Source organism: Pseudoliparis swirei, chromosome 8 (genome assembly GCF_029220125.1).
Source record: "Pseudoliparis swirei isolate HS2019 ecotype Mariana Trench chromosome 8, NWPU_hadal_v1, whole genome shotgun sequence".
Taxonomy (NCBI): Eukaryota; Metazoa; Chordata; class Actinopteri; order Perciformes; family Liparidae; genus Pseudoliparis; species Pseudoliparis swirei.
Window position 1 is genome coordinate 24,142,683 of NC_079395.1, and position 13,754 is coordinate 24,156,436.

Here is a 13,754-nt window from a genome sequence, read left to right on the forward strand (position 1 = left end):
TGCACCTCCTCCATGTGTCACCTCACCTCCTCCATGTGTCACCTCTGCACCTCCTCCATGTGTCACCTTACACTCTGCACATCCTCCATGTGTCACCTCACGCTCTGCACCTCCTCCATGTGTCACCTCACACTCTGCACCTCCTCCATGTGTCACCTCACGCTCGGCACCTCCTCCATGTGTCACCTCACTCTGCACCTCCTCCATGTGTCACCTTACACTCTGCACCTCCTCCATGTGTCACCTCACACTCTGCACCTCCTCCATGTGTCACCTCACGCTCTGCACCTCCTCCATGTCACCTCACACTCTGCACCTCCTCCATGTGTCACCTCACACTCTGCACCTCCTCCATGTCACCTCACACTCTGCACCTCCTCCATGTGTCACCTCACACTCTGCACCTCCTCCATGTGTCACCTCACTCTGCACCTCCTCCATGTCACCTCACGCTCTGCACCTCCTCCATGTGTCACCTCACACTCTGCACCTCCTCCATGTGTCACCTCACACTCTGCACCTCCTCCATGTGTCACCTCACACTCTGCACCTCCTCCATGTGTCACCTCACACTCTGCACCTCCTCCATGTGTCACCTCACACTCTGCACCTCCTCCATGTGTCACCTCACACTCTGCACCTCCTCCATGTGTCACCTCACACTCTGCACCTCCTCCATGTGTCACCTCACACTCTGCACCTCCTCCATGTGTCACCTCACACTCTGCACCTCCTCCATGTCACCTCACTCTGCACCTCCTCCATGTGTCACCTCACTCTGCACCTCCTCCATGTGTCACCTCACACTCTGCACCTCCTCCATGTGTCACCTCACTCTGCACCTCCTCCATGTGTCACCTCACACTCTGCACCTCCTCCATGTGTCACACTCTGCACCTCCTCCATGTGTCACCTCACGCTATGCACCTCCTCCATGTGTCACCTCACGCTCTGCACCTCCTCCATGTGTCACCTCACTCTGCACCTCCTCCATGTCACCTCACACTCTGCACCTCCTCCATGTGTCACCTCACTCTGCACCTCCTCCATGTGTCACCTCACTCTGCACCTCCTCCATGTGTCACCTCACACTCTGCACCTCCTCCATGTCACCTCACTCTGCACCTCCTCCATGTGTCACCTCACACTCTGCACCTCCTCCATGTCACCTCACACTCTGCACCTCCTCCATGTGTCACCTCACACTCTGCACCTCCTCCATGTGTCACCTCACTGCACCTCCTCCATGTGTCACCTCACACTCTGCACCTCCTCCATGTGTCACCTCACACTCTGCACCTCCTCCATGTGTCACCTCACACTCTGCACCTCCTCCATGTGTCACCTCACACTCTGCACCTCCTCCATGTGTCACCTCACACTCTGCACCTCCTCCATGTCACCTCACTCTGCACCTCCTCCATGTGTCACCTCACACTCTGCACCTCCTCCATGTCACCTCACACTCTGCACCTCCTCCATGTGTCACCTCACACTCTGCACCTCCTCCATGTGTCACCTCACACTCTGCACCTCCTCCATGTGTCACCTCACACTCTGCACCTCCTCCATGTGTCACCTCACGCTCTGCACCTCCTCCATGTCACCTCACTCTGCACCTCCTCCATGTGTCACCTCACACTCTGCACCTCCTCCATGTGTCACCTCACACTCTGCACCTCCTCCATGTGTCACCTCACACTCTGCACCTCCTCCATGTGTCACCTCACGCTCTGCACCTCCTCCATGTCACCTCACTCTCTGCACCTCCTCCATGTGTCACCTCACACTCTGCACCTCCTCCATGTGTCACCTCACACTCTGCACCTCCTCCATGTCACCTCACACTCTGCACCTCCTCCATGTGTCACCTCACACTCTGCACCTCCTCCATGTGTCACCTCACACTCTGCACCTCCTCCATGTGTCACCTCACTCTGCACCTCCTCCTGTCACCTCACGCTCTGCACCTCCTCCATGTGTCACCTGAGCGGTGACCACATCTTCCTCCTCCATGTGTCCTCACCTCTGCACCTCCTCCATGTGTCACCTCACACTCTGCACCTCCTCCATGTGTCACCTCACTCCAGCGCAGGTCATAAGGGCCTCCTACAGTGTCATCCCTCTTCCCCATGTGTCAAGTTCCTCCTGAGCGGTTTCCTCTGGTCGTCCTCCTCTTCCCTCTACCAGGTTTTTTCCACCATTTCGGGCGCCTGATCCGATGTGGTCCAGCAGTTCCTGCTCTTCTTCCTGCTGCCGCTGCTCATGGTGATGTACTGCTACGCCTCCATCGCCGCGCGCATCCTCTCCACCCGCATGAAGGAGAAGTGTCGCGCCATCAAGCTCATCTTCGTCATCATCTTCACCTTCTTCGCCTGCTGGACGCCCTACAACGTGGTGATCCTCCAGGATCTGGCCTCCTGGCCCAGACGAGGACCCGTCCCCGAGCCCGAGACCTCTGGCCCTCACGTCAGCGGGCGTGGCCTACCTGTACTGCTGCGTCAGCCCCGTGTTCTACACCTTCGTGGCTGATGGTGAAGAGTCTGAGGGCGCCTGTCTGAGAGCCAGCAGCACCACGTCCCAGGACCCTCTCCCCCTCAAAGTGACCCCCGGCATGCTCACTTCCTCCGCCTCTTCATCCTCCTCTTTATTCACCTCTTCTTCAACCTCTTCCTCCACCTCTTCTCCACCCCTCTGTTCCCCCTCTGTTCCGCCCTCTGTTCCCCCCTCTGTTCCGCCCTCTGTTCCCCCTCTGTTCCCTCCTCTGTTCCCTCCTCTGTTCCCCTCTGTTCCCCCTCTGTTCCTCCCTCTGTTCCCCCTCTGTTCCTCCCTCTGTTCCCCCTCTGTTCCCTCCTCTGTTCCCCCTCTGTTCCCCCCTCTGTTCCCTCCTCTGTTCCCCCTCTGTTCCCCCTCTGTTCCCCCCTCTGTTCCCCCTCTGTTCCCCCCTCTGTTCCCTCCTCTGTTCCCCTCTGTTCCCCCTCTGTTCCCCCTCTGTTCCCCCTCTGTTCCCCCTCTGTTCCCCCTCCTCTGTTCCCCTCTGTTCCCCCTCTGTTCCCCTCTGTTCCCCTCTGTTCCCCCCTCTGTTCCCCTCTGTTCCCCCTCTGTTCCCCCCTCTGTTCCCCCTCTGTTCCCCTCTGTGTTCCCCTCTGTTTCCCCTCCTCTGTTCCTCCTCTGTCCCCTCCTGTTCCCTCTGTTCCTCCCTCCTCTGTTCCCCTCTGTTCCCTCTGTTTCCCCCTCTGTTTCCCCTCTGTTTCCCCCCTGTTCCTCCTCTGTTCCCCCTCTCCTCTGTTCCCCCTCTGTTCCCCTCTGTTCCCCTCTGTTCCCCCTCCCTGTTCCCCCTCTGTTTCCCCTCTGTTCCTCCTCTGTTCCCCTCTGTTCCCCCTCTGTTCCCCCCTCTGTTCCCCCCTCTGTTCCCCCTCTGTTCCCTCCTCTGTTCCCCCTCTGTTCCCCCTCTGTTCCTCCCTCTGTTCCCCCCTCTGTTCCTCCCTCTGTTCCCCCTCTGTTCCCCCCTCTGTTCCCCCCTCTGTTCCCCCTCTGTTCCCTCCTCTGTTCCCTCCTCTGTTCCCCCTCTGTTCCCTCCTCTGTTCCCCCTCTCTCCCCTGTTCCCTCTGTTCCCCTCTGTTCCCCCTCTGTTCCCCTCTGTTCCCCCTCTGTTCCCTCCTCTGTTCCTCCTCTGTTCCCCCCTCTGTTCCCCCTCTGTTCCCCCCTCTGTTCCCCTCTGTTCCCCCCTCTGTTCCCCCTCTGTTCCCCCTCTGTTCCCCTCTGTTCCCCCTCTGTTCCCCCTCTGTTCCCCTCTGTTCCCTCCTCTGTTCCCTCCTCTGTTCCCCCTCTGTTCCCCTCTGTTCCCCTCTGTTCCCCCTCTGTTCCCCCCTCTGTTCCCCTCTGTTCCCCCTCTGTTCCCCCTCTGTTCCCTCCTCTGTTCCCCCTCTGTTCCCCTCTGTTCCTCCCTCTGTTCCCCTCTGTTCCCTCCTCTGTTCCCCCTCTGTTCCCCCCTCTGTTCCCCCTCTGTTCCCCTCTGTTCCCCTCTGTTCCCCCTCTGTTCCCCTCTGTTCCCCTCTGTTCCCCCTCTGTTCCCTCTGTTCCCCCTCTGTTCCCCCTCTGTTTCCCCTCTGTTCCTCTCTGTTTCCCCCTCTCTGTTCCCTCTGTTTCCTCTGTTCCCTCTGTTCCCCTCTGTTCCCCTCTGTTCCCTCCTCTGTTCCCTCCTCTGTTCCCCCTCTGTTCCCCCTCTGTTCCCTCCTCTGTTCCCCTCTGTTCCTCTCTGTTTCCCTCTGTTCCCTGTTTCCCTCTGTTCCTCCTCTTGTTCCCCTCTGTTTCCCCCCTCTTTCCCCCTCCTGTGCCACTCCCTGTGCTCCTTAACCACTGTTGGCCTCAGACCAGTCCCTGTCCAGGAGCTTTTGTCCAGGCCTCCCCTCTTGTGCCTCCGGTCTCTCGGGCCCGGACCCCGTCGGCCTGGCCTCTGTGCTTTATTTGTGACTTCTATTGGACTTCCTCAAAGCCCTCTGGTTGTGAATCTCTCAAATGAACTGGAGTGAACTCCCCGAGGTCACGTGGGTTGACCTGTGTCTGCCAGTGCGTGTCCTGGTGTGTGGTGTTTCTGTGGTGTGTGTGTGTGACGTCTTGTATCTGAGCTTTGAGATGAACTGCCCCCCCCCCCATAAACAATCCACCCACTGATATCTGTTGTGTTCTTCTCCTTCTTTGCACCGTTTGTGGGAATAGGTGATTTATATTAATAATTAGCGCTTTATAAGGAACTCAAGGAGCTTTAATGGTAAATGCAAACAATAGAAGTGTCAACAAGAGAAACATCGATGTTTCCCTCCTGTGACGCACCATGAGGAGCAGTCTCCTATCCATGCAGCCAGGAACTACAGCCACTCCTAAGAACTACAGCCACTCCTTAGAACTACAGCCACTCCTTAGAACTACAGCCACTCCTAAGAACTACAACAGCAGGTTCTCTACGCATAACGCTAGCAGTAATAGTAGGTGTTACAGAGCAGGTGCTACAGATCAGGTGTTACAGAGCAAGTGTTATAGAGCAGGTGTTACAGAGCAGGTGTTATAAAGCAGGTGCTACAGAGCAGGTGTTATAGAGCAGGTGTTATAGAGCAGGTGTTATAAAGCAGGTGCCAGTGTTATAGAGCAGGTGTTATAGAGCAGGTGCTACAGAGCAGGTGTTATAGAGCAGGTGTTATAGAGCAGGTGCTACAGAGCAGGTGTTATAGAGCAGGTGCTACAGAGAAGGTGTTATAGAGCAGGTGCTACAGAGCAGGTGTTATAGAGCAGGTGCTACAGAGCAGGTGCTACAGAGCAGGTGTTATAGAGCAGGTGTTATAGAGCAGGTGCTACAGAGCAGGTGCTACAGAGCAGGTGTTATAGAGCAGGTGTTATAGAGCAGGTATTATAGAGCAGGTGCTACAGAGCAGGTGTTATAGAGCAGGTGTTATAGAGCAGGTGCTACAGAGCAGGTGTTACAGAGCAGGTGTTATAGAGCAGGTGTTATAGAGCAGGTGCTACAGAGCAGGTGTTATAGAGCAGGTGTTACAGAGCAGGTGCTACAGAGCAGGTGTTATAGAGCAGGTGTTATAGAGCAGGTGTTACAGAGCAGGTGCTACAGAGCAGGTGTTATAGAGCAGGTGTTACAGAGCAGGTGCTACAGAGCAGGTGTTACAGAGCAGGTGTTATAGAGCAGGTGTTACAGAGCAGGTGCTACAGAGCAGGTGTTATAGAGCAGGTGTTATAGAGCAGGTGTTATAGAGCAGGTGTTACAGAGCAGGTGCTACAGAGCAGGTGTTATAGAGCAGGTGTTATAGAGCAGGTGCTACAGAGCAGGTGCTACAGAGCAGGTGTTACAGAGCAGGTGTTATAGAGCAGGTGCTACAGAGCAGGTGTTATAGAGCAGGTGTTATAGAGCAGGTGTTATATTTGGAGGGATTTTCTCCTATCAACCGTGACCAATTATCTTAAACGGTTTCTACTTCGAACACGTCTACCTGTCTCTTGGACCCCATCCCGACGAGGCTGCTTAAAGACGTTTTGCCTTTAATTGGCGGCTCTCTATTAGATATTATCAATGTGTCTCTGCTAACAGGCCACGTACCACACTCCTTCAAGGTGGCTGTTATTAAACCTCTCCTGAAGAAGCCCACTCTGGATCCAGAGGTATTGGCTAACTACAGACCGATCTCTAACCTCCCCTTCCTCTCCAAGATCCTTGAGGAAGTGGTCGCAAATCAGTTGTCGACTTGCTACATCATAATAGTTTATTTGAGAAATTTCAATCAGGATCTAGAAAACCCCACAGCACCGAGCCGGCACTGGTGAAAATTACAAATGACCTCTTAATGGCAGCAGATAAAGGACTCCTCTGTCCTGGTCTTGTTAGACCTTAGTGCTGCATTCGACACCATTGACCATGACATCCTGTTACAGAGACTGGAGCAGTCGATTGGCATTTCAGGCACGGCACTAATTTGGTTTAAATCCTATTTATCAGATCGATCTCAGTTTGTATTTGTAAACGATGACCTCGATAACCACCAACGTTAATCACGGAGTTCCACAAGGTTCTGTGCTTGGACCAATTTTATTTACCTTATACATGCTTCCTTTGGGCAATATTATCAGGAAACACTCCATAAACTTTCATTGTTATGCAGATGATACTCAACTATATTTATCGATAAAACCAGAGGAGAGCAACCAACTCGGTAAAATTCAAGCATGTCTTAAAGACATAAAAACATGGATGACCTGCAACTTCTTGATGTTAAACTCAGACAAAACCAAGTAATTTTAATCGGCCCTGAGCACCTCAGAGATCAATTATCTGGTGATGTGGATTCTGTAGACGGCATTGCCCTGGCATCCAACACCACTGTAAAGAATCTTGGCGTTATCTTTGATCGACTTGTCCTTTAACTCCCACGTAAAGCAAATCTCAAGGACTGCATTCTTTCATCTACGTAATATTTCAATAATCAGGCACATCTTGTCTCAAAAAGATGCAGAAAAATTGGTTCTCGCGTTCGTTACTTCGAGACTGGATTACTGCAACTCCTTATTATCAGGCTGCTCTAATAAGTCTCTTAGGTCAACTCCTTATTATCAGGCTGCTCTAATAAGTCTCTTAGGTCAACTCCTTATTATCAGGCTGCTCTATAAGTCTCTTAGGTCAACTCCTTATTATCAGGCTGCTCTATAAGTCTCTTAGGTCCCTCCAGTTGATCCAGAATGCTGCAGCTCGTGTTCTCACTAAAACTAAGAAAAGATCACATCACTCCTGCACTAGCTGCTCTGCACTGGCTCCCAGTAAAATCAAGAATCACTTTTAAAATTCTTCTCTTAACCTACAAAGCCTTGATTGGTGATGCACCATCATATCTTAAGGAGCTTGTAGTACCATATTGCCCCACTAGAGAGCTGCCTCACTAAATGCGGGACTACTTGTAGTTCCTAGAGTCTTAAAAAGTAGAATGGGAGCCAGAGCCTTTAGTTATCAAGCTCCTTTTATGGAACCAGCTTCCAATTTCAGTCCGGGAGGCAGACACAGTCACCTCGTTTAAGAGTAGACTTAAGACCTTCCTCTTTGACAGAGCTTATAGTTAGGGCTGAATCAGGTTCACCTGGTCCAGCCCCTTGATATGCTGCTATAGGCTTATAGCTGCCGGGGGACGTTTAGGATGCACTGAGTACCTATCTCCTCTTTTTTTTTCTCTCCTTAAGGATGAATTTTCATCTCTCAATCACACGTTACTAACTCTGCTTTCTCCCCGGAGTCCTTTTGACTTCACGTCTCATGGGGTCATCGGACCCTATGAGACGACATAGATCCTATCTGCCTGATGGATCATTGAGGTCTGGGTCGTGGAATTCCTGCTCCTGACTGCGCCACTGTCCTGTTGAGACTCCGCCCACTGTTGAGACTCCGCCCACTCCTCCTCCCCACCGCCATCTGCCTGATGGATCGTGGAGGTCTCCATCGTGGAATATGCCTACTATGAACTATTCATACACTCTGTCATATTCATTGAATGTATTTTAACTCTAAATCTGTCCTTCTGTACACATTACATCTATTGTTCTGTCCATCCTGGAGAGGGATCCTCCTCTGTTGCTCTCCTCCAGGTTTCTTCCCTTTTTTTCCCCCTGAAGGGTTATTTGGGAGTTTTTCCTGGTCCGATGTGAGGTTTTGGGCAGGGATGTCTATGTGTACAGATTGTAAAGCACTCCGAGACAAATTTGTAATTTGTGAAATTGGGCTATACAAATAAACTGAATTGAATTGAATTGAATTATAGAGCAGGTGTTATAGAGCAGGTGCTACAGAGCAGGTGCTACAGAGCAGGTGTTATAGAGCAGGTGTTATAGAGCAGGTGCTACAGAGCAGGTGCTACAGAGCAGGTGTTATAGAGCAGGTGCTACAGAGCAGGTGTTATAGAGCAGGTGTTACAGAGCAGGTGCTACAGAGCAGACGGGACACTGCTCTGCTTCTGCAGTCAGTGTCTTCTCGCACATACACGTCGTAACCACAGCGCTGCACTGCCACCTGCTGGGCTCAGGTGGTACTACACACCACGGCGACGTTCATTCAAATATTCAAAACAATCCCTCACATGGACCCTCTATTGAGGGAGGAGCCTCCCGGATGCTCTGCTGCTCCATGGAGCTCTACAGACCTCTGGATGAACACATGCAGCATCTTACCACTCATGCATCATTCCTCTGCATTATTTCCCCAAATGACTTATTCATTTCTACAAAAAAGTCTTCAGCAAATGAGCGAGACGTGACACATGTCTCCCCTTCAGAGTGTCACTTTCTTTAGGACTGCAAACTTTAGATTTTGAATAGGCCGAAAGTTATTTCATATGGAACATTCTTATGAATATGGAGTATATATTACATGGTACTAGCTTTGAGTATTATATATTATTGATACCTGTATCAATAATATATAATACTAGAACCAAGAGCTGGAGTGTAAGTGTTGAATGCATGTAACTAGTATACCTAAAATAACAATAAATCACATGTAGCTCTGTGTTATCCTTCAGATGACGCTCTTAGCCCGTTGTAGTTCTTCTTGTTCTGACTTCTCGAGGTTGAGCTCTGATGTCTCTCTGGATAACAGCGTCGGCCTCATGTCATGGGATGTAACCAACAAACAAACCTGTTACAGTTTAAAATTGTACACAACATGTACAAAGTTATCTGGAGCGGGTGAATCTACGAACTAAAGAAAGCGACATTTAGGGAATTCATTGTGTAACAATAGGACCTGAATGACCCCTTCAGAGGCGGCTCCTCTGTGTTTGATCCTCAGTGTCGAGCAGCTGCTTTTAACTTGTTTTTATACACACCAAAGAAACGTGTGTGTTTGTTGTCAGTGTATCACTGAGCAGGGATAAGGAAAGAGGAGCACTCTAACATGCAGCCTGACGCTCATTCCAACAGCAAGTCAAAGGAACAAGTTCACTTATCATCATTCATATCATGCTTTTTCATTTCTTTCCCACATCTCTGTTCCCAGGTCAGATGATCATCTGTGAGACATCCTCACCTCATCGTGTATTCTCCAGTAATGTTTAATAATCATAATTCACATTGTACATTAAGAGGTCACGTGACTGCAGCTGCTCTCCCGTTGGTCCGCGTTCTGAGGGAGCGAGGCTCTTCCGGCGCGCGCACTGCAGGGAGCCCTGATTGTTTTCCTCTCGGACCGTACCAAGTGCAGAGCGCGGGGGGGGGGGGGGTGTTGATTGGCTCGGCAGCTCGGTTGGAGAGTCCCGGTCTGTCTGACCATGCACCTGGAGCTCGAGTCGCGGCCCGCAGCATCATCGCGTTCGGTTCTGAAGCTAGTCCCGGAGGTTGTCGGTCCAAGCCCACCGCAGTGCCGCTGAGCAGCGGGCAGAAGGAGGAGGGCCGTGGCTCTGCGTCGCTGCTGCTGAAGAGAGCAGAACAACGGCGCGCGAGCGCAGGGACCCCCGCGAACACAGCCGCCCGGACCCGCCGCATCGTCCCGGCGGACGGATCGATGTCTGCCGCCACCGCGCTGTGGCTGCTGCCGGTGCTCTGGAGCATCACGGGCACCGGCGGAGCGGCGTCCTCAGCATCCCGTGAGTAGGCTAATTCACACACACACACACACACACACACACGCACGCACGCACATACACACACACACACACACACACACACACACAATCGTAGCTAATGTGGTAGCTAGCTCTTGAGGGGCCAGTGCAGCTCTGGACCAGAGCCAGGACTCTGAATGGGACCAGAGTCCCAGTACACACAGCAGGATGGGGACCAAACCATCTGTCTCTCACTAAAGAAGGTCTGCATCACAACTTCCCATCACAGTCTGTATTGATGAGCCTCCACTGTGCATGTCCAATGTGTGCAGAAAGCTTAGCAATAACATATCAATAACATATCTATAACATATTAGAAACATATCAATAACAGATCAATAACACATCAATAACATACCTATATCATATCAATAACATATCTATATCATATCATGAACATATCAATAACATACCAATAACATACCTATATCATATCAATAACATACCTATATCATATCAATAACATATCTATAACATATCAATAACATACCAATAACATACCTATATCATATCAATAACATATCAATAACATATCAATAACACATCAATAACATACCTCTATCATATCAATAACATATCTATATCATATCATGAACATATCAATAACATACCAATAACATACCTATATCATATCAATAACATATCAATAACACATCAATAACATACCTTTATCAGATCAATAACATATCTATATCATATCATGAACATATCAATAACACATCAATAACATATCTATAACATATCAATAACATACCAATAACATACCTATATCATATCAATAACATATCTATAACATATCAATAACACATCAATAACATACCTATATCATATCAATAACATACCTATATCATATCAATATCATATCAAAACATATCTATAACATATCAATAACATACCTATATCATATCAATAACATATCTATAACATATCAATAACATACCAATAACATACCTATATCATATCAATAACATCAATAACATATAAATAACATATCAATAACACATCATAACATGCCTTTATCATATCAATAACATATCTATCATATCATGAACATATCAATAACATACCAATAACATATCAATAACATACCTTTATCATATCAATAACATATCTATATCATATCATGAACATATCAATAACATATCAATAACATATCAATAACATATCTATAACATATCAATAACATATCAATAACACATCAATAACACATCAATAACATATCTATAACATATCAATAACACATCAATAACATACCTATATCATATCAATAACACACCTATATCATATCAATATCATATCAATTACATATCTATATCATATAAATAATGTACCTATATCATATCAATATCATTTCAATAACATATCAATATCATATCAATAACATATCAATAACATACCAATAACAAATCTTTATCATATCAATAACATATCAATAATATATCAATAACATATCAATAACATCAATAACATACCAATAACATATCAATAGCATATCAATAACATATCGATATATCAATATCAAATAAATATATCAATAACATATCAATACCATATCAATAACATACCAATAACACATCTATATCATATCAATAACATCAATAACATATCAATAACATATCAATAACATATAAATAACAAACCAAAAACATATCAATAACATATAAATAACATACCAATAACATATCAATAACATATCAATAACATACCAAAAACATACCAATAACATATCAATATCAAATCAATATCATACCAATAACATATTTATATCATATCAATAACATACCAAAAACATATCAATATCATATCAATAACATATCAATAACATATCAAGGCAATATTAAGACTATTAGGCAATAATAATTTGTCTTAGATTTTTTAAACAAACAAATCAGACAATCATATTGAATTGTATTCTTATTTATTTGTTGTTATTTGTTCTAAACATTTTTAAATCAACACTAACACTTGTTGACATCCTGCTGGGTCCTGCAGCTGTTCACACGGTCCTCACAAGCCTCACAGGGTCACCGCTCTGCAGTGGTGTAAGTAGAAGAAGTACCGTTACTTTACTTAAGTCGTTTTTTTGGGTATCTGTACTTTATTTTACTTATATTTCTGTTTACTTTTACTTTTACTTCACTGCATTTTGCAATGAAAACTTGTACTTTGACTCCGATACATTTCCCCTGAAACAGTATCGTTACTCGTTACTACGGGAAAAAATTATCATGAGACAAACATCGGGGACTGTTGTGGAACACACCGCAGCGCACCTGAACGCAGCACATCGGGGACTGTTGTGGAACACACCGCAGCGCACCTGAACGCAGCACGAGCACCAGGTTGGGGGTCAGTGGTCCTTGCCGCGTGTTTTCTATTCCCAGTGATGCCCAGGATGCGAGCGAGCGGCTACAGAGACGACTCATTTCATATGGAGCAGCAATGGAAGCTACTCGAACAACCACGGGGACCAAGATCAACGTCCGTGGCCATGTTTGGGCGAACTCTTTTCTTTTGTCGGAGTGAAAGTTTCTTCCTACCGGATGAAATGCCTCTTATGCCGACCGAAAGCTACGGAGATACTGGCCTTCAACAACTCACCAACCTCAGGAAACACATTGAGGTAAATTAAGATTAATCCCATGAGCCGCAACGTTAATGTTTAGTCATAAACCTGTTAAGATATCTAGCAGTGTTGCCCTCAGGATTGTAGTAAGTTATATCTTTGGCAGGAGAGGGGAGACAGGTGTCTGATTGTCCTCCGCATGTTGTACGTTAGGCTAACGTTCGCTAGCTATCGTCAATTAAATGAGACAATTAGCGTTTGTGCAGCAGACGGATCTCTAGCGAGTTAATGAGCTGAAGAAGTGTTGACAGTTGTGAGAATTTGTTGATTTGAGTCGTCTTGGCTATAATATAATGCTAATCATTACAGCATTATTATCATTATTTGTATTAATATTATAAGAGTGACGGTCCAGTAATGGCGACGATATTGATTTGGGACTGTTGTTGTGTTTAACTACAGAGATACAAGTACATATTCACAAATCAACTCTGGAAGCACGGACAGTGCATGAAACTAAATGTATAAACCTCAAATTAAAACAAACTATTTAGTACAAAACTGTTGGTTGGGGTCATGACATGTTAGGAAGTGTTATTAATTCTATCATTTATATAATACTCTCACTTTATTTCAGGAATGGACTAATCAAGCAGCACATGGAAGAACCCTCCCTGCAGCTAGGTGATGCCACCAGGTCCAGTTCATCTGATGAAGAGGACTTCTTCTTCATCATCTCAAGGCATGACAGCAGCAAACAGCTGGATGGAGACGTGGATCATGTTGACTTGCTGAAATGCTTCCCAACTGTGTGCTGCTGTCTGTGAAGCTAGAAACACTCTACCTGCACCAGGGCCTGTGAAGCTAGACACACTCTACCTGCATCAGGGCCTGTGAAGCTAGACACACTCTACCTGCACCAGGGCCTGTGAAGCTAGACACACTCTACCTGCATCAGGGCCTGTGAAGCCAGACACACTCTACCTGCATCAGGGCCTGTGAAGCTAGACACACTCTACCTGCATCAGGGCCTGTGAAGCTAGACACAC

General features: G+C 47.5%; 1 protein-coding gene across 1 annotated transcript in view; it reads left to right on the top strand.

Annotated features, from left to right (window-relative positions):
- The first annotated feature begins 9,782 nt into the window (after positions 1-9,782).
- Positions 9,783-13,754, top strand: part of cntnap2b (contactin associated protein 2b) — a 55,187-nt gene continuing 51,215 nt past the window's right edge. Inside the window, exon 1 of the mRNA XM_056420377.1 lies at positions 9,783-10,121. Within this exon, the coding sequence (XP_056276352.1) occupies positions 10,040-10,121 (82 nt within the window). The 5' untranslated portion in view covers positions 9,783-10,039. The remainder of the gene's footprint in view (positions 10,122-13,754) is intronic.